At 40.9% G+C, this 20,866-nt stretch overlaps 1 protein-coding gene across 2 annotated transcripts in view; it reads left to right on the top strand.

The window, feature by feature from the left end:
* The window catches only part of LOC149412040 (hydroxylysine kinase), a 56,715-nt gene extending 39,716 nt beyond the window's left edge, over positions 1–16,999 (top strand). For both annotated transcript variants that reach the window (XM_089646555.1, XM_089646554.1), the window contains one exon: positions 16,698–16,999. In XM_089646555.1, the coding sequence (XP_089502681.1) occupies positions 16,698–16,898 (201 nt within the window). In that variant the 3' untranslated portion in view covers positions 16,899–16,999. The remainder of the gene's footprint in view (positions 1–16,697) is intronic.
* Positions 17,000–20,866: the final 3,867 nt, after the last annotated feature.

The following is a 20,866-nucleotide window of genomic DNA, read 5'->3' as shown; positions in this document are numbered from 1 at the left end:
ACCAGCTGCTTAGCTAGGAAGTAGTGTGGGTTGCAGGATCGTGTTTTGGCAGGCGCGAGTCGATTGCGCCTTAATATTAGAGTTCTGGTTTGCTGCTTAGCTAAGAAGTAGTAAATATTGCAGGATCGTGTTGTGATATGCGCGAGTCAATTGCGCCTTAAAATTCGAGTTCTGGTTTGCTGCTTAGCTAAGAAGTAGTAAATATTGAAGGTTCGTGTTTTGATATGCGCGAGTCAATTGCGCCTATAAATTCGAGTTCTGGTTTGCTGCTTAGCTAAGAAGTAGTGTATATTGCAGAATCGTGTTTTGGTATGCGCGAGTCAATTGCGCCTTAAAATTCGAGTTCAGACCAGCTGCTTAGCTAGGAAGTAGTGTAGGTTGCAGGATCGTGTTTTGGCAGGCGCGAGTCAATTGCGCCTTAAAATTCGAGTTCTGGTTTGCTGCTTAGCTAAGAAGTAGTGTATATTTCAGGATCGTGTTTTGGTATGCGCGAGTCAATTGCGCCTTAAAATTCGAGTTCAGACCAGCTGCTTAGCTAGGAAGTAGTGTAGGTTGCAGGATCGTGTTTTGGCACGCGCGAGTCAATTGCGCCTTAAAATTCGAGTTCTGGTTTGCTGCTTAGCTAAGAAGTAGTGTATATTGCAGGATCGTGTTTTGGTATGCGCGAGTCAATTGCGCCTTAAAATTCGAGTTCAGACCAGCTGCTTAGCTAGGAAGTAGTGTAGGTTGCAGGATCGTGTTTTGGCAGGCGCGAGTCAATTGCGCCTTAAAATTCGAGTTCTGGTTTGCTGCTTAGCTAAGAAGTAGTGTATATTTCAGGATCGTGTTTTGGTATGCGCGAGTCAATTGCGCCTTAAAATTCGAGTTCAGACCAGCTGCTTAGCTAGGAAGTAGTGTAGGTTGCAGGATCGTGTTTTGGCACGCGCGAGTCAATTGCGCCTTAAAATTCGAATTCTGGTTTGCTGCTTAGCTAAGAAGTAGTGTATATTGCAGGATCGTGTTTTGGTATGCGCGAGTCAATTGCGCCTTAAAATTCGAGTTCTGGTTTGCTGCTTAGCTAAGAAGTAGTGAATATTGAAGGTTCGTGTTTTGATATGCGCGAGTCAATTGCGCCTATAAATTCGAGTTCTGGTTTGCTGCTTAGCTAAGAAGTAGTGTATATTGCAGAATCGTGTTTTGGTATGCGCGAGTCAATTGCGCCTTAAAATTCGAGTTCAGACCAGCTGCTTAGCTAGGAAGTAGTGTAGGTTGCAGGATCGTGTTTTGGCAGGCGCGAGTCAATTGCGCCTTAAAATTCGAGTTCTGGTTTGCTGCTTAGCTAAGAAGTAGTGTATATTGCAGGATCGTGTTTTGGTATGCGCGAGTCAATTGCGCCTTAAAATTCGAGTTCTGGTTTGCTGCTTAGCTAAGAAGTAGTGTATATTTCAGGATCGTGTTTTGGTATGCGCGAGTCAATTGCGCCTTAAAATTCGAGTTCAGACCAGCTGCTTAGCTAGGAAGTAGTGTAGGTTGCAGGATCGTGTTTTGGCAGGCGCGAGTCAATTGCGCCTTAAAATTCGAGTTCTGGTTTGCTGCTTAGCTAAGAAGTAGTGTATATTGCAGGATCGTGTTTTGGTATGCGCGAGTCAATTGCGCCTTAAAATTCGAGTTCTGGTTTGCTGCTTAGCTAAGAAGAAGTGTATATTGCAGGATCGTGTTTTGATATGCGCGAGTCAATTGCGCCTTAAAATTCGAGTTCTGGTTTGCTGCTTAGCTAGGAAGTAGTGTGGGTTGCAGGATCGTGTTTTGGCAGGCGCAAGTCAATTGCGCCTTAAAATTCGAGTTGTGGTTTGCTGCTTAGCTAAGAAGTAGTGTATATTGCAGGATCGTGTTTTGGTATGCGCGAGTCAATTGCGCCTTAAAATTCGAGTTCTGGTTCGCTGCTTAGCTAAGAAGAAGTGAATATTGAAGGTTCGTGTTTTGGTATGCGCGAGTCAATTGCGCCTATAAATTCGAATTCTGGTTTGCTGCTTAGCTAAGAAGTAGTGTATATTGCAGAATCGTGTTTTGGTATGCGCGAGTCAATTGCGCCTTAAAATTCGAGTTCTGGTTTGCTGCTTAGCTAAAAAGTAGTGAATATTGAAGGTTCGTGTTTTGATATGCGCGAGTCAATTGCGCCTTAAAATTCGAGTTCTGGTTTGCTGCTTAGCTAAGAAGTAGTGTATATTGCAGAATCGTGTTTTGGTATGCGCGAGTCAATTGCGCCTTAAAATTCGAGTTCTGGTTTGCTGCTTAGCTAAAAAGTAGTGTATATTGCAGGATCGTGTTTTGGTATGCTCGAGTCAAATGCGCCTTAAAATTTGAGTTCTGGTTTGCTGCTTAACTAAGAAGTAGTGTATATTGCAGGATCGTGTTTTGGTATGCGCGAGTCAATTGCGCCTTAAAATTCGAGTTCTGGTTTGCTGCTTAGCTAAGAAGTAGGGTATATTGCAGGATCGTGTTTAAGTATGCGCGAGTCAATTGCGCCTACAAATTCGAGTTCTGGTTTGCTGCTTAGCTAAGAAGTTGTGTATATTGCCGGATCGTGTTTTGGTATGCGCGAGTCAATTGCGCCTTAAAATTCGAGTTCTGGTTTGCTGCTTAGCTAAGAAGTAGTGTATATTGCAGGATCGTGTTTTGGTATGCGCGAGTCAATTGTGCCTTAAAATTCGAGTTCTGGTTTGCTGCTTAGCTAAGAAGTAGTGTATATTGCAGGATCGTGTTTTGGTATGCGCGAGTCAATTGCGCCTTAAAATTCCAGCTCAGACCAGCTGCTTAGCTAGGAAGTAGTGTAGGTTGCAGGATCGTGTTTTGGCAGGCGCGAGTCAATCGCGCCTTAAAATTCGAGTTCTGGTTTGCTGCTTAACTAAGAAGTAGTGTATATTGCAGGATCGTGTTTTGGTATGCGCGAGTCAATTGCGCCTTAAAATTCGAGTTCTGGTTTGCTGCTTAGCTAAGAAGTAGTGTATATTGCAGGATCGTGTTTTGGTATGCGCGAGTAAATTGCTCCTTAAAATTCGAGTTCAGACCAGCTGCTTAGCTAGGAAGTAGTGTAGGTTGCAGGATCGTGTTTTGGCAGGCGCGAGTCGATTGCGCCTTAAAATTCGAGTTCTGGTTTGCTGCTTAGCTAAGAAGTAGTGTATATTGCAGAATCGTGTTTTGGTATGCGCGAGTCAATTGCGCCTTAAAATTTGAGTTCTGGTTTGCTGCTTAACTAAGAAGAAGTGTATATTGCAGGATCGTGTTTTGGTATGCGCGAGTCAATTGCGCCTTAAAATTCGAGTTCTGGTTTGCTGCTTAGCTAAGAAGTAGTGTATATTGCAGGATCGTGTTTTGGTATGCGCGAGTCAATTGTGCCTTAAAATTTGAGTTCTGGTTTGCTGCTTAGCTAAGAAGAAGTGTATATTGCAAGATCGTGTTTTGGTATGCGCGAGTCAATTGCGCCTTAAAATTCGAGTTCTGGTTTGCTGCTTAACTAAGAAGTAGTGTATATTGCAGGATCGTGTTTGGTATGCGCGAGTCAATTGCGCCTTAAAATTCGAGTTCTGGTTTGCTGCTTAGCTAAGAAGTAGTGTATATTGCAGGATCGTGTTTTGGTATGCGCGAGTCGATTGCGCCTTAATATTAGAGTTCTGGTTTGCTGCTTAGCTAAGAAGAGGTGTATATTGCAGGATCGTGTTTTGATATGCGCGAGTCAATTGCGCCTTAAAATTCGAGTTCTGGTTTGCTGCTTAGCTAAGAAGTAGTGAATATTGAAGGTTCGTGTTTTGATATGCGCGAGTCAATTGCGCCTATAAATTCGAGTTCTGGTTTGCTGCTTAGCTAAGAAGTAGTGTATATTGCAGAATCGTGTTTTGGTATGCGCGAGTCAATTGCGCCTTAAAATTCGAGTTCTGGTTTGCTGCTTAGCTAAAAAGTAGTGTATATTGCAGGATCGTGTATTGGTATGCGCGAGTCAATTGCGCCTTAAAATTCGAGTTCTGGTTTGCTGCTTAGCTAAGAAGTAGTGTATATTTCAGAATCGTGTTTTGGTATGCGCGAGTCAATTGCGCCTTAAAATTTGAGTTCTGGTTTGCTGCTTAACTAAGAAGTAGTGTATATTGCAGGATCGTTTTTTGGTATGCGCGAGTCAATTGCGCCTTAAAATTCGAGTTCTGGTTTGCTGCTTAGCTAAGAAGTAGTGTATATTGCAGGATCGTGTTTAGGTATGCGCGAGTCAATTGCGCCTACAAATTCGAGTTCTGGTTTGCTGCTTAACTAAGAAGTTGTGTATATTGCCGGATCGTGTTTTGGTATGCGCGAGTCAATTGCGCCTTAAAATTCGAGTTCTGGTTTGCTGCTTAGCTAAGAAGTAGTGTATATTGCAGGATCGTGTTTTGGTATGCGCGAGTCAATTGTGCCTTAAAATTCGAGTTTTGGTTTGCTGCTTAGCTAAGAAGTAGTGTATATTGCAGGATCGTGTTTTGGTATGCGCGAGTCAATTGCGCCTTAAAATTCCAGCTCAGACCAGCTGCTTAGCTAGGAAGTAGTGTAGGTTGCAGGATCGTGTTTTGGCAGGCGCGAGTCAATCGCGCCTTAAAATTCGAGTTCTGGTTTGCTGCTTAACTAAGAAGAAGTGTATATTGCAGGATCGTGTTTTGGTATGCGCGAGTCAATTGCGCCTTAAAATTCGAGTTCTGGTTTGCTGCTTAGCTAAGAAGTAGTGTATATTGCAGGATCGTGTTTTGGTATGCGCGAGTCAATTGCGCCTTAAAATTCGAGTTCTGGTTTGCTGCTTAGCTAAGAAGTAGTGTATATTGCAGGATCGTGTCAAAACATGCGCAAACAAACTCGCGCATACCAAAATGCGCGAGTCAATTGCGCCTTAAAATTCCAGTTCAGACCAGCTGCTTAGCTAGGAAGTAGTGTAGGTTGCCGGATCGTGTTTTGGCAGGCGCGAGTCAATTGCGCCTTAAAATTCGAGTTCTGGTTTGCTGCTTAACTAAGAAGTAGTGTATATTGCAGGATCGTGTTTGGTATGCGCGAGTCAATTGCGCCTTAAAATTCGAGTTCTGGTTTGCTGCTAAGCTAAGAAGTAGTGTATATTGCAGGATCGTGTTTTGGTATGCGCGAGTCAATTGCGCCTTAAAATTCCAGTTCAGACCAGCTGCTTAGCTAGGAAGTAGTGTGGGTTGCAGGATCGTGTTTTGGCAGGCGCGAGTCGATTGCGCCTTAATATTAGAGTTCTGGTTTGCTGCTTAGCTAAGAAGTAGTAAATATTGCAGGATCGTGTTTTGATATGCGCGAGTCAATTGCGCCTTAAAATTCGAGTTCTGGTTTGCTGCTTAGCTAAGAAGTAGTAAATATTGAAGGTTCGTGTTTTGATATGCGCGAGTCAATTGCGCCTATAAATTCGAGTTCTGGTTTGCTGCTTAGCTAAGAAGTAGTGTATATTGCAGAATCGTGTTTTGGTATGCGCGAGTCAATTGCGCCTTAAAATTCGAGTTCAGACCAGCTGCTTAGCTAGGAAGTAGTGTAGGTTGCAGGATCGTGTTTTGGCAGGCGCGAGTCAATTGCGCCTTAAAATTCGAGTTCTGGTTTGCTGCTTAGCTAAGAAGTAGTGTATATTTCAGGATCGTGTTTTGGTATGCGCGAGTCAATTGCGCCTTAAAATTCGAGTTCAGACCAGCTGCTTAGCTAGGAAGTAGTGTAGGTTGCAGGATCGTGTTTTGGCACGCGCGAGTCAATTGCGCCTTAAAATTCGAGTTCTGGTTTGCTGCTTAGCTAAGAAGTAGTGTATATTGCAGGATCGTGTTTTGGTATGCGCGAGTCAATTGCGCCTTAAAATTCGAGTTCAGACCAGCTGCTTAGCTAGGAAGTAGTGTAGGTTGCAGGATCGTGTTTTGGCAGGCGCGAGTCAATTGCGCCTTAAAATTCGAGTTCTGGTTTGCTGCTTAGCTAAGAAGTAGTGTATATTTCAGGATCGTGTTTTGGTATGCGCGAGTCAATTGCGCCTTAAAATTCGAGTTCAGACCAGCTGCTTAGCTAGGAAGTAGTGTAGGTTGCAGGATCGTGTTTTGGCACGCGCGAGTCAATTGCGCCTTAAAATTCGAATTCTGGTTTGCTGCTTAGCTAAGAAGTAGTGTATATTGCAGGATCGTGTTTTGGTATGCGCGAGTCAATTGCGCCTTAAAATTCGAGTTCTGGTTTGCTGCTTAGCTAAGAAGTAGTGAATATTGAAGGTTCGTGTTTTGATATGCGCGAGTCAATTGCGCCTATAAATTCGAGTTCTGGTTTGCTGCTTAGCTAAGAAGTAGTGTATATTGCAGAATCGTGTTTTGGTATGCGCGAGTCAATTGCGCCTTAAAATTCGAGTTCAGACCAGCTGCTTAGCTAGGAAGTAGTGTAGGTTGCAGGATCGTGTTTTGGCAGGCGCGAGTCAATTGCGCCTTAAAATTCGAGTTCTGGTTTGCTGCTTAGCTAAGAAGTAGTGTATATTGCAGGATCGTGTTTTGGTATGCGCGAGTCAATTGCGCCTTAAAATTCGAGTTCTGGTTTGCTGCTTAGCTAAGAAGTAGTGTATATTTCAGGATCGTGTTTTGGTATGCGCGAGTCAATTGCGCCTTAAAATTCGAGTTCAGACCAGCTGCTTAGCTAGGAAGTAGTGTAGGTTGCAGGATCGTGTTTTGGCAGGCGCGAGTCAATTGCGCCTTAAAATTCGAGTTCTGGTTTGCTGCTTAGCTAAGAAGTAGTGTATATTGCAGGATCGTGTTTTGGTATGCGCGAGTCAATTGCGCCTTAAAATTCGAGTTCTGGTTTGCTGCTTAGCTAAGAAGAAGTGTATATTGCAGGATCGTGTTTTGATATGCGCGAGTCAATTGCGCCTTAAAATTCGAGTTCTGGTTTGCTGCTTAGCTAGGAAGTAGTGTGGGTTGCAGGATCGTGTTTTGGCAGGCGCAAGTCAATTGCGCCTTAAAATTCGAGTTGTGGTTTGCTGCTTAGCTAAGAAGTAGTGTATATTGCAGGATCGTGTTTTGGTATGCGCGAGTCAATTGCGCCTTAAAATTCGAGTTCTGGTTCGCTGCTTAGCTAAGAAGAAGTGAATATTGAAGGTTCGTGTTTTGGTATGCGCGAGTCAATTGCGCCTATAAATTCGAATTCTGGTTTGCTGCTTAGCTAAGAAGTAGTGTATATTGCAGGATCGTGTTTTGGTATGCGCGAGTCAATTGCGCCTTAAAATTCGAGTTCTGGTTTGCTGCTTAGCTAAGAAGTAGTGAATATTGAAGGTTCGTGTTTTGATATGCGCGAGTCAATTGCGCCTATAAATTCGAGTTCTGGTTTGCTGCTTAGCTAAGAAGTAGTGTATATTGCAGAATCGTGTTTTGGTATGCGCGAGTCAATTGCGCCTTAAAATTCGAGTTCTGGTTTGCTGCTTAGCTAAAAAGTAGTGTATATTGCAGGATCGTGTTTTGGTATGCTCGAGTCAATTGCGCCTTAAAATTTGAGTTCTGGTTTGCTGCTTAACTAAGAAGTAGTGTATATTGCAGGATCGTGTTTTGGTATGCGCGAGTCAATTGCGCCTTAAAATTCGAGTTCTGGTTTGCTGCTTAGCTAAGAAGTAGGGTATATTGCAGGATCGTGTTTAAGTATGCGCGAGTCAATTGCGCCTACAAATTCGAGTTCTGGTTTGCTGCTTAGCTAAGAAGTTGTGTATATTGCCGGATCGTGTTTTGGTATGCGCGAGTCAATTGCGCCTTAAAATTCGAGTTCTGGTTTGCTGCTTAGCTAAGAAGTAGTGTATATTGCAGGATCGTGTTTTGGTATGCGCGAGTCAATTGTGCCTTAAAATTCGAGTTCTGGTTTGCTGCTTAGCTAAGAAGTAGTGTATATTGCAGGATCGTGTTTTGGTATGCGCGAGTCAATTGCGCCTTAAAATTCCAGCTCAGACCAGCTGCTTAGCTAGGAAGTAGTGTAGGTTGCAGGATCGTGTTTTGGCAGGCGCGAGTCAATCGCGCCTTAAAATTCGAGTTCTGGTTTGCTGCTTAACTAAGAAGTAGTGTATATTGCAGGATCGTGTTTTGGTATGCGCGAGTCAATTGCGCCTTAAAATTCGAGTTCTGGTTTGCTGCTTAGCTAAGAAGTAGTGTATATTGCAGGATCGTGTTTTGGTATGCGCGAGTAAATTGCTCCTTAAAATTCGAGTTCAGACCAGCTGCTTAGCTAGGAAGTAGTGTAGGTTGCAGGATCGTGTTTTGGCAGGCGCGAGTCGATTGCGCCTTAAAATTCGAGTTCTGGTTTGCTGCTTAGCTAAGAAGTAGTGTATATTGCAGAATCGTGTTTTGGTATGCGCGAGTCAATTGCGCCTTAAAATTTGAGTTCTGGTTTGCTGCTTAACTAAGAAGAAGTGTATATTGCAGGATCGTGTTTTGGTATGCGCGAGTCAATTGCGCCTTAAAATTCGAGTTCTGGTTTGCTGCTTAGCTAAGAAGTAGTGTATATTGCAGGATCGTGTTTTGGTATGCGCGAGTCAATTGTGCCTTAAAATTTGAGTTCTGGTTTGCTGCTTAGCTAAGAAGAAGTGTATATTGCAAGATCGTGTTTTGGTATGCGCGAGTCAATTGCGCCTTAAAATTCGAGTTCTGGTTTGCTGCTTAACTAAGAAGTAGTGTATATTGCAGGATCGTGTTTGGTATGCGCGAGTCAATTGCGCCTTAAAATTCGAGTTCTGGTTTGCTGCTTAGCTAAGAAGTAGTGTATATTGCAGGATCGTGTTTTGGTATGCGCGAGTCGATTGCGCCTTAATATTAGAGTTCTGGTTTGCTGCTTAGCTAAGAAGAGGTGTATATTGCAGGATCGTGTTTTGATATGCGCGAGTCAATTGCGCCTTAAAATTCGAGTTCTGGTTTGCTGCTTAGCTAAGAAGTAGTGAATATTGAAGGTTCGTGTTTTGATATGCGCGAGTCAATTGCGCCTATAAATTCGAGTTCTGGTTTGCTGCTTAGCTAAGAAGTAGTGTATATTGCAGAATCGTGTTTTGGTATGCGCGAGTCAATTGCGCCTTAAAATTCGAGTTCTGGTTTGCTGCTTAGCTAAAAAGTAGTGTATATTGCAGGATCGTGTATTGGTATGCGCGAGTCAATTGCGCCTTAAAATTCGAGTTCTGGTTTGCTGCTTAGCTAAGAAGTAGTGTATATTTCAGAATCGTGTTTTGGTATGCGCGAGTCAATTGCGCCTTAAAATTTGAGTTCTGGTTTGCTGCTTAACTAAGAAGTAGTGTATATTGCAGGATCGTTTTTTGGTATGCGCGAGTCAATTGCGCCTTAAAATTCGAGTTCTGGTTTGCTGCTTAGCTAAGAAGTAGTGTATATTGCAGGATCGTGTTTAGGTATGCGCGAGTCAATTGCGCCTACAAATTCGAGTTCTGGTTTGCTGCTTAACTAAGAAGTTGTGTATATTGCCGGATCGTGTTTTGGTATGCGCGAGTCAATTGCGCCTTAAAATTCGAGTTCTGGTTTGCTGCTTAGCTAAGAAGTAGTGTATATTGCAGGATCGTGTTTTGGTATGCGCGAGTCAATTGTGCCTTAAAATTCGAGTTTTGGTTTGCTGCTTAGCTAAGAAGTAGTGTATATTGCAGGATCGTGTTTTGGTATGCGCGAGTCAATTGCGCCTTAAAATTCCAGCTCAGACCAGCTGCTTAGCTAGGAAGTAGTGTAGGTTGCAGGATCGTGTTTTGGCAGGCGCGAGTCAATCGCGCCTTAAAATTCGAGTTCTGGTTTGCTGCTTAACTAAGAAGTAGTGTATATTGCAGGATCGTGTTTTGGTATGCGCGAGTCAATTGCGCCTTAAAATTCGAGTTCTGGTTTGCTGCTTAGCTAAGAAGTAGTGTATATTGCAGGATCGTGTTTTGGTATGCGCGAGTAAATTGCTCCTTAAAATTCGAGTTCAGACCAGCTGCTTAGCTAGGAAGTAGTGTAGGTTGCAGGATCGTGTTTTGGCAGGCGCAAGTCGATTGCGCCTTAAAATTCGAGTTCTGGTTTGCTGCTTAGCTAAGAAGTAGTGTATATTGCAGAATCGTGTTTTGGTATGCGCGAGTCAATTGCGCCTTAAAATTTGAGTTCTGGTTTGCTGCTTAACTAAGAAGAAGTGTATATTGCAGGATCGTGTTTTGGTATGCGCGAGTCAATTGCGCCTTAAAATTCGAGTTCTGGTTTGCTGCTTAGCTAAAAAGTAGTGTATATTGCAGGATCGTGTATTGGTATGCGCGAGTCAATTGCGCCTTAAAATTCGAGTTCTGGTTTGCTGCTTAGCTAAGAAGTAGTGTATATTTCAGAATCGTGTTTTGGTATGCGCGAGTCAATTGCGCCTTAAAATTTGAGTTCTGGTTTGCTGCTTAACTAAGAAGTAGTGTATATTGCAGGATCGTGTTTTGGTATGCGCGAGTCAATTGCGCCTTAAAATTCGAGTTCTGGTTTGCTGCTTAGCTAAGAAGTAGTGTATATTGCAGAATCGTGTTTTGGTATGCGCGAGTCAATTGCGCCTTAAAATTTGAGTTCTGGTTTGCTGCTTAGCTTTGAAAAAGTGTGTATTGCAGGATCGTGTTTTGGCAGGCGCGAGTCAATTGCGCCTTAAAATTCGAGTTCTGGTTTGCTGCTTAACTAAGAAGTAGTGTATATTGCAGGATCGTGTTTTGGTATGCGCGAGTCAATTGCGCCTTAAAATTCGAGTTCTGGTTTGCTGCTTAGCTAAGAAGCAGTGTTTATTGCAGGATCGTGTTTTGGTATGCGCGAGTCAATTGCGCCTTAAAATTCGAGTTCAGACCAGCTGCTTAGCTAGGAAGTAGTGTAGGTTGCAGGATCGTGTTTTGGCAGGCGCGAGTCAATTGCGCCTTAAAATTCGAGTTCGATAATATTATAAAGCCCTTTTAAAGTACCAAATCAGTTTGTCATTATCACAGATGCCAATAATAAATTGTTATATAGGTACTGCGTATTCTAATTTTTACACGTCTTGTTTGTCATTAACTTTGTTGTTTATCGTTTACTATGATTAATCAATTGCAGTCAGGGACGGCTTTCCACAAGTCATAGATACCAATGCATTTGTTTATTACCTATTTACTTAAATATTTACCAGTCTGAAGATGCCTGTTGCAGGGTAAAACCAAAATTGGCCAAAGCAAATTATAAGTCTTGTTTAGGGTTCGCAGATACTTCAATATTGACCAGCTGCTAACTCAGTACAAATATCAAGTACCTCTGATCTGAAGCTCCAAAGTACTTCATAAACCTTCTCGATTCTATGCAAAGTCCGTCTGATCTATTGGTAACATACCAATAGCCATCTCTTATGCACAGAAGCTATTTAGGCATGCTGAGTTTGTTCTACAGGTATTTCAGTGAAATCTGCTCTAAGGAGCTATTAACATTGATCCCCTGTGCACCGGTGCACGTACACAAAACTCGACAGACACACGCAGAACACTTGTTCACAGTAGATGCTTTATGAGAACGGGTCATTTCTTTGACTCGTTTTTGTGTAAGTGGGCTCTTAACTGGAACGTGCTACCTGTGTCTGTTTTCCTCTTCCATGTTTTCCGGATAAGTTCAAGACCCGCATTAATAAATCCCTTTCCACATCCCCTACCCTAAACCGCCTCACAACTCTGCCCAACCTGGTGGCGATATATATATTTTTTTTAAAGCGGAGACTGTTTGAACTCGTAGTTCCCGTGAGCACTTAGGCCATAGGCCCATTGTGCTACCTCCCATTTTACCTCAATCATTTAACAACAACCCAGTCCCTTTAGTAAAGTTCACCAGGGTTGTCATTGGGTATGTGGCTATGTCTTCTGGTTCTACTGTATGTCTCCCCAGGTATCTGAACCTAGTTCCCACCAGGGCAGGACATTGGCACCATAGTTACCCATAGTACCCATTTCATACAAGATTGCCAGCTCGGTCTTTGAACAATTTACTACCAGTACTGTACCTACCTACTATTATTTCGTACCTAATAAGTACATTTTTATTTTTATATCTTATTTTTTCGCGAGTCAATTGCGCCTTAAAATTTGAGTTCTGGTTTGCTGCTTAGCTAAGAAGTAGTGTATATTGCAGGATCGTGTTTTGGTATGCGCGAGTAAATTGCTCCTTAAAATTCGAGTTCAGACCAGCTGCTTAGCTAGGAAGTAGTGTAGGTTGCAGGATCGTGTTTTGGCAGGCGCGAGTCGATTGCGCCTTAAAATTCGAGTTCTCGTTTGCTGCTTAGCTAAGAAGTAGTGTATATTGCAGAATCGTGTTTTGGTATGCGCGAGTCAATTGCGCCTTAAAATTTGAGTTCTGGTTTGCTGCTTAGCTAAGAAGTAGTGTATATTGCAAGATCGTGTATTGGTATGCGCGAGTCAATTGCGCCTTAAAATTCGAGTTCTGGTTTGCTGCTTAGCTAAGAAGTAGTGTATATTTCAGAATCGTGTTTTGGTATGCGCGAGTCAATTGCGCCTTAAAATTTGAGTTCTGGTTTGCTGCTTAACTAAGAAGTAGTGTATATTGCAGGATCGTGTTTTGGTATGCGCGAGTCAATTGCGCCTTAAAATTCGAGTTCTGGTTTGCTGCTTAGCTAAGAAGTAGTGTATATTGCAGGATCGTGTTTAAGTATGCGCGAGTCAATTGCGCCTACAAATTCGAGTTCTGGTTTGCTGCTTAGCTAAGAAGTTGTGTATATTGCCGGATCGTGTTTTGGTATGCGCGAGTCAATTGCGCCTTAAAATTCGAGTTCTGGTTTGCTGCTTAGCTAAGAAGTAGTGTATATTGCAGGATCGTGTTTTGGTATGCGCGAGTCAATTGTGCCTTAAAATTCGAGTTCTGGTTTGCTGCTTAGCTAAGAAGTAGTGTATATTGCAGGATCGTGTTTTGGTATGCGCGAGTCAATTGCGCCTTAAAATTCCAGCTCAGACCAGCTGCTTAGCTAGGAAGTAGTGTAGGTTGCAGGATCGTGTTTTGGCAGGCGCGAGTCAATCGCGCCTTAAAATTCGAGTTCTGGTTTGCTGCTTAACTAAGAAGTAGTGTATATTGCAGGATCGTGTTTTGGTATGCGCGAGTCAATTGCGCCTTAAAATTCGAGTTCTGGTTTGCTGCTTAGCTAAGAAGTAGTGTATATTGCAGAATCGTGTTTTGGTATGCGCGAGTCAATTGCGCCTTAAAATTTGAGTTCTGGTTTGCTGCTTAGCTTTGAAAAAGTGTATATTGCAGGATCGTGTTTTGGCAGGCGCGAGTCAATTGCGCCTTAAAATTCGAGTTCTGGTTTGCTGCTTAACTAAGAAGTAGTGTATATTGCAGGATCGTGTTTTGGTATGCGCGAGTCAATTGCGCCTTAAAATTCGAGTTCTGGTTTGCTGCTTAGCTAAGAAGTAGTGTATATTGCAGGATCGTGTTTAAGTATGCGCGAGTCAATTGCGCCTAAAAATTCGAGTTCTGGTTTGCTGCTTAGCTAAGAAGTTGTGTATATTGCCGGATCGTGTTTTGGTATGCGTGAGTCAATTGCGCCTTAAAATTTGAGTTCTGGTTTGCTGCTTAGCTAAGAAGTAGTGTATATTTCAGAATCGTGTTTTGGTATGCGCGAGTCAATTGCGCCTTAAAATTCGAGTTCAGACCAGCTACTTAATTAGGAAGTAGTGTAGGTTGCAGGATCGTGTTTTGGCAGGCGCGAGTTAATTGCGCCTTAAAATTCGAGTTCTGGTTTGCTGCTTAACTAAGAAGAAGTGTATATTGCAGGATCGTGTTTTGGTATGCGCGAGTCAATTGCGCCTTAAAATTCGAGTTCAGACCAGCTGCTTAGCTAGGAAGTAGTGTGGGTTGCAGGATCGTGTTTTGGCAGGCGCGAGTCGATTGCGCCTTAATATTAGAGTTCTGGTTTGCTGCTTAGCTAAGAAGAAGTGTATATTGCAGGATCGTGTTTTGATATGCGCGAGTCAATTGCGCCTTAAAATTCGAGTTCTGGTTTGCTGCTTAGCTAGGAAGTAGTGTGGGTTGCAGGATCGTGTTTTGGCAGGCGCGAGTCAATTGCGCCTTAAAATTCGAGTTCTGGTTTGCTGCTTAGCTAAGAAGTAGTGTATATTGCAGGATCGTGTTTTGGTATGCGCGAGTCAATTGCGCCTTAAAATTCGAGTTCTGATTCGCTGCTTAGCTAAGAAGAAGTGTATATTGCAGGATCGTGTTTTGGTATGCGCGAGTCAATTGCGCCTTAAAATTCGAGTTCTGGTTTGCTGCTTAGCTAGAAGTAGTGTATATTGCAGGATCGTGTTTAAGTATGCGCGAGTCAATTGCGCCTAAAAATTCGAGTTCTGGTTTGCTGCTTAGCTAAGAAGTTGTGTATATTGCCGGATCGTGTTTTGGTATGCGTGAGTCAATTGCGCCTTAAAATTTGAGTTCTGGTTTGCTGCTTAGCTAAGAAGTAGTGTATATTTCAGAATCGTGTTTTGGTATGCGCGAGTCAATTGCGCCTTAAAATTCGAGTTCAGACCAGCTGCTTAGCTCTGAAGTAGTGTAGGTTGCAGAATCGTGTTTTGGCAGGCGCGAGTCAATTGCGCCTTAAAATTCGAGTTCTGGTTTGCTGCTTAGCTAAGAAGTAGTGTATATTGCAGGATCGTGTTTTGGTATGCGCGAGTCAATTGCGCCTTAAAATTCGAGTTCTGGTTTGCTGCTTAGCTAAGAAGCAGTGTTTATTGCAGGATCGTGTTTTGGTATGCGCGAGTCAATTGCGCCTTAAAATTCGAGTTCAGACCAGCTGCTTAGCTAGGAAGTAGTGTAGGTTGCAGGATCGTGTTTTGGCAGGCGCGAGTCAATTGCGCCTTAAAATTCGAGTTCGATAATATTATAAAGCCCTTTTAAAGTACCAAATCAGTTTGTCATTAGCACAGATGCCAATAATAAATTGTTATATAGGTACTGCGTATTCTAATTTTTACACGTCTTGTTTGTCATTAACTTTGTTGTTTATCGTTTACTATGATTAATCAATTGCAGTCAGGGACGGCTTTCCACAAGTCATAGATACCAATGCATTTGTTTATTACCTATTTACTTAAATATTTACCAGTCTGAAGATGCCTGTTGCAGGGTAAAACCAAAATTGGCCAAAGCAAATTATAAGTCTTGTTTAGGGTTCGCAGATACTTCAATATTGACCAGCTGCTAACTCAGTACAAATATCAAGTACCTCTGATCTGAAGCTCCAAAGTACTTCATAAACCTTCTCGATTCTATGCAAAGTCCGTCTGATCTATTGGTAACATACCAATAGCCATCTCTTATGCACAGAAGCTATTTAGGCATGCTGAGTTTGTTCTACAGGTATTTCAGTGAAATCTGCTCTAAGGAGCTATTAACATTGATCCCCTGTGCACCGGTGCACGTACACAAAACTCGACAGACACACGCAGAACACTTGTTCACAGTAGATGCTTTATGAGAACGGGTCATTTCTTTGACTCGTTTTTGTGTAAGTGGGCTCTTAACTGGAACGTGCTACCTGTGTCTGTTTTCCTCTTCCATGTTTTCCGGATAAGTTCAAGACCCGCATTAATAAATCCCTTTCCACATCCCCTACCCTAAACCGCCTCACAACTCTGCCCAACCTGGTGGCGATACATATATATATATATATATATATATATATTTTAAAGCGGAGACTGTTTGAACTCGTAGTTCCCGTGAGCACTTAGGCCATAGGCCCATTGTGCTACCTCCCATTTTACCTTAATCCTTTAACAACAACCCAGTCCCTTTAGTAAAGTTCACCAGGGTTGTCATTGGGTATGTGGCTATGTCTTCTGGTTCTACTGTATGTCTCCCCAGGTATCTGAACCTAGTTCCCACCAGGGCAGGACATTGGCACCATAGTTACCCATAGTACCCATTTCATACAAGATTGCCAGCTCGGTCTTTGAACAATTTACTACCAGTACTGTACCTACCTACTATTATTTCGTACCTAATAAGTACATTTTTATTTTTATATCTTATTTTTTCTAAGTTTAATAACTATTATATTATTTAAGTTATATTTTTTTTATTTTTTAGTTTGTAATCAAATTTCTTATTTTCTTAATTATATAGTGTTATCAAATTTATCATCTAGTTTTATAGCTATTTGTTAATTTTTAGCAACATCAACTAGTGAAATTTTACAACCTATAAACCATAATGACTCACAACACTCCCCAACTCAAACACGAGAAATAATTTCTCAATTGAGTTGGGCAATTTTTTGTTAAAAATTTATAATTTTTTCGCAATCAGCCTTGAAATATCTACATCTGTAAATTATTGTAATGTGTTTATATATTCAATAAAAAAATTTAAAAAATAGGTGAATTGGAGTCTCTTTACATTTCCTGCATCTATTGGTGTTTTCCACTCCCAATATCTGCATATGTCTCCTGAGATGGCAGTATCCTGTTAGTAGTCCTACCAGTTCCCTCAGCGAGTTTCTGTCCATATCGAGTAGTTTCTTGGTTCATCTAGGTTCTGGTCCTTTTATGAGTACTTTGGATTGTCTCATTCCAGGTGCCCTCTCCCATTTCTACCAGTTCCCCTGTCTTTACACTCTTTTAATCAAAAATAATTCTTATTATAAATGTATTAAACCGTTAATTATTATCAGTTTCAAAATTAGAAATAACTAAACAATTTTTCCCACTTCAGGTCTGCATAGCGGCTAGATTCTGCCAGAGCTACGTGATGGGTGCCTACACCAGCGCGCAGGATCCCACCAACACCTATCTCCTGACCAGCAAACTGGCCATCGAGCAGTTACTTCCCATGCTATGGAATGAGTCCAATGAGGATGTGGCCGAACTCTGGAAGGGGGTGGCCGATGACTATCTCACCAAGAGCGATAAATAAACTATCGATCACATATTTTATTTTAATTTTGCAGAGCGTTTGGTGGATGAATTTGAAACCTATAAGAAAAGAAGATGTTTTTTTTATTAAACAATATTGTTCATGACAGCTAAAATCCATCTTTTAACCTTTACAATGCTGGCCTTTTTAATGAAATCTGTCCCATCAAGCTGCATGTTTTGACAAATGTATAATTTTTAGTGAAACTTCATTGATCAACTTGATGGATCACACATGCAACAGCCACATAGAAAAGGTTAAAACTATTAAAGGGAAGAAGAATATTTTGATGTGATGAAAATGGTTTCACGACGAAGAAAAGTTATAAACATAAAACAATTAAAAACAAACCTAACCTAACCTTACCTATTGTCACTGTAAGAGTGCAATTAGTCAAAGATTTCTGCTTCAGCATCTTTTTTTATCAATCAGTATTGTTTACAACATCTAAAATCCATCTTTGAAAGTTCTAATCTAATCTAATCTCACTCGAATAAACCTCATAACATCTTAAATAATAGTAGTTACCGTAGATAACAGAAACAGAGGAGATATGGCATGGAAGTGTGCCGACTGTCACCGAGCTACGGCTTAACTGCGTGGACTAACAAAGCGGCGGAACCAAAGAAAGTTATGCATTTGGGGTGTAGGTAGAAACAAAAGCGGGTCGACGCTGTTCGTATAAGCCAGCAGCAGTAGTATCGGTGAACAATGTTGGTGACACGCATGGTTCATGACCCATCTCTCTTATTACTATTATCATCTATGACTGTACCTAATATTTATTATGTCCAATGAAAAAACTTGACCAATTTAATCATTCTAGCTCTATACTACCAGGCTTTGCTCTAGTTTTAACTGTTTATTTTTTCTGTTCTTCCGTCGTAAGCAAAAAGGCAGCAAGGTATTGGCAACTTACATTCATTCATCTTTTTTCGATTTTATCATTTGAATGATATATTTATGTAATGTGGGAATTTGTTTTATATTTTAAGAGTTAAAGTGATTTTTCAAAGCTCTATAGCTTGTGATGTAAGTGATGTTTTACACTAAATATAGCTGTGATGACCTAGAAATTCCGACACAGAAAAAACTGTTTGAATTTCATGACGCCAGAGATCACCATTCAAATGGTTTTCTGTGCTTCTGAAACAAGCAAACAGATTTTCTGCTTGTAACTGTCAAATAATAATACCAAACACCACATTATAAGATTATTTCTTTCGGTTTATCGATGTCCACCAAATGCTTTGTACAAAATACTTGAATACCTACTCAAAAAGAACAAGGACTAGTAGAATAGATAATTCCCAATGGTCCTTGAAACAAGCAATTATTATTATTACTATTAAAATGTATAGAATTAACTGTAACTACATTATAAAATACCTGCTTTTTATTTTGCATATCCTTTTTCTATCCCCCTTTTGAACACAACGTTCACGCTTAATTAACTTTTCCCACCAGAGGGGGGTAATACACTTCCCCATCCCCCGTTTTGTGCGACATCCAAGTTGTTTTTTACATCTCATAATATATAATTTAGGTAATACTAGAAAAAACTATTTTGTAATCAATCTTCACTTTAAAAAAATATATGCCGTTACTTTTTTTTAACAGATAAATAGTATAGGTATATTAAATTCTGATGAAATTACTGTCCCCCTCGCATTTTTTTAACTCCTTTCTGCAAACAAGCTGCAAATGTGGTCATAAAGGGTACATTTGCTGGAAAGGGCTACAACAAAACGATTTTGAGATACTCTCAATTTACTGTTTTGAATTACTTGGTTAAAACGGTAGATAGTAACTAATATCTGAATGTTATTAGAAGGGGCAAAATAATATTAAGACAAACAATTGCTCCGTGATATTTATGGGGGACTGTAGTGACCCCTCTTACGGTGATAGGTGATTTTTACCTTCAGGTACGTAAAGGTTAAGAAACTATCTTGCATCCAGGGCAATACGTGCCAGGATGTGATTTGGCCTCCTCCACAAATTCCAAGCCTTCCTCTTCCCCATTCCCTTCCCATCCCCACACCTTTTAGCATCACAACATACCCCAATCGGAGATGCCAAAGTCCAACTGGCTTCGGGAGTAGTTAGGACCCTTGTGCAGTTTTCACATTAAAACATAAATTTTAAAAATTCTCCTCACTGGCTTCAGTCCTCAGGCCTTCCCCTCCAAACCTAACCTTCTTTTACGCAATCTATCCATCTCTTCCTTGGTCTGCCTTTGGGTTGCTTCCAATGGGGCACCAATTTTATCATGATTTTCAGTGTCCTGTCATCAGTACTGGCACTAATAAAAACCTCAAGAGTCCTGTATCAAGTGTTAGGTATTATCAGGACCTTGGCTTCTTGGAACCTTGACAGCACAGGACCGGCCCTGCCTGTCAACAACCATTCTTTTCACATCTTGCCCTGCATACATTCTAGTCCAAATGAGTTCCAAATCATTTTTTTAAAGAGAAAGATGTGACTGACAATATTTCATCGATTTTACTTCAAATATAGATTAATTGAAAGACTAAAACCCCGTATAATAGTCATTCAGTATCCTCACTATATACAACATTCCTCGCTCAAATTTAAGCAAGCTAAATCAGCCACTCAAGCCTTGATAAGCCGCAGAATAGTTCCTTTTTTGGAAGCCAAGGCAATCACATGACAAATTTTGCATCTACGTAAAATTGCATACTTCCATATCAAAGAAAAATTTACATAAATTGCCTGATTTTACCAGTATGGACTGTTATGTTCATCGAGCGATGAGGAAAGTCGAAGTTATTAATTGATAATCATTCTAAATCAGTCTGGTGAGGTGAGGTTATAAGATAGGTTTTAAAAGTTTCAACATCAGGACAGTTTGTTTTCAGCGGTTAATTTGTCATAATTTCGTGACGAGTTTTTTTTTTCGTAATTTGTCATAACTCCAGCAAAAAAAATACTATTTAAAATAATTGATTCTGAATGTTACAGTAAATAAACGACAGATTGTTTTTGAAAAGTTATTTATTTCAATAACATTTGGCTTAACCTAGTAGGAATAATCTCGCTATAAATTTAGGGGTGTACATAAGACTATAATGGCACTTGTTATGCAATTTAGTTATTATATTTACATAGATATAATACATAAACCTTCTACGAGGAGGGAATCGAATGCTCATCAGTGGATTGCCGTAATTTTTTTTTCAAGTTTTCACTTTTCTAAAGCAAAAAGGAACGTAAAATTTTTTAAACAAATATTGCGAAAATACAACATAGAAATCTCGGCACGCCCCTGGTGAGAATAGTAATACAAATAAATCAACTAAGCCCTAATCACAGATAATCTGAAGTGCTAATACAGTCCAAACATTAAATGAACCAGGCAAATAGTATTTCCCTCGTGAAAGATTACCTTTCGGAATCAAAATGTTGCTTGAAATGACTTTAACCGTGCTTAGGTAACCAGATCAGAATGGCCAAATACATCTCAACCTTCCCCTCTCAATCACCATTCATTCCTCACTCCCTTTTACCGCGATTGGGGGACAGTTGGGAGTTGCATTATTCATTATTCACATAAAAAGGTAACTACTAAATATGGACAGAAACTCACTGGGCGAGCAGGTACGACTATCAACACCGCCGCCTCTGGAGGCACATACAGCAGTTGGTAGTGGAAAATACCAATAGCTATGGGAAATGTGATAAAGAAAAGCCCATTCATCTATGGTATCAATGTACTATCTTGACGTCTTGATGGAAAGAAAGCTCAGATATCTGAGGGGCGATTCCAGTTGTACGAAGAAGTCTTTAATTTTAAGGTTAAGAACAAATCTTTATCCTACGTAGAACCGAAATCGCTCCCTCTTGGAAGTAGAATACTATGTTGGGGAACCAGGAGACCTAAAGAATACCCTGGTGAACTTCAAAAAGGGGCTGGACTACTGCCGAAAGAGAAACACGAGAGATGG

The sequence above is a fragment of the Hesperophylax consimilis genome, chromosome 24, assembly GCF_061612785.1.
Source record: "Hesperophylax consimilis isolate HC1 chromosome 24, BYU_Hcon_1.0, whole genome shotgun sequence".
Taxonomy (NCBI): domain Eukaryota; kingdom Metazoa; phylum Arthropoda; class Insecta; order Trichoptera; family Limnephilidae; genus Hesperophylax; species Hesperophylax consimilis.
The sequence above is the reverse complement of the archived record's forward strand: the minus strand, read 5'-3'. Positions and strand labels throughout refer to the sequence as shown.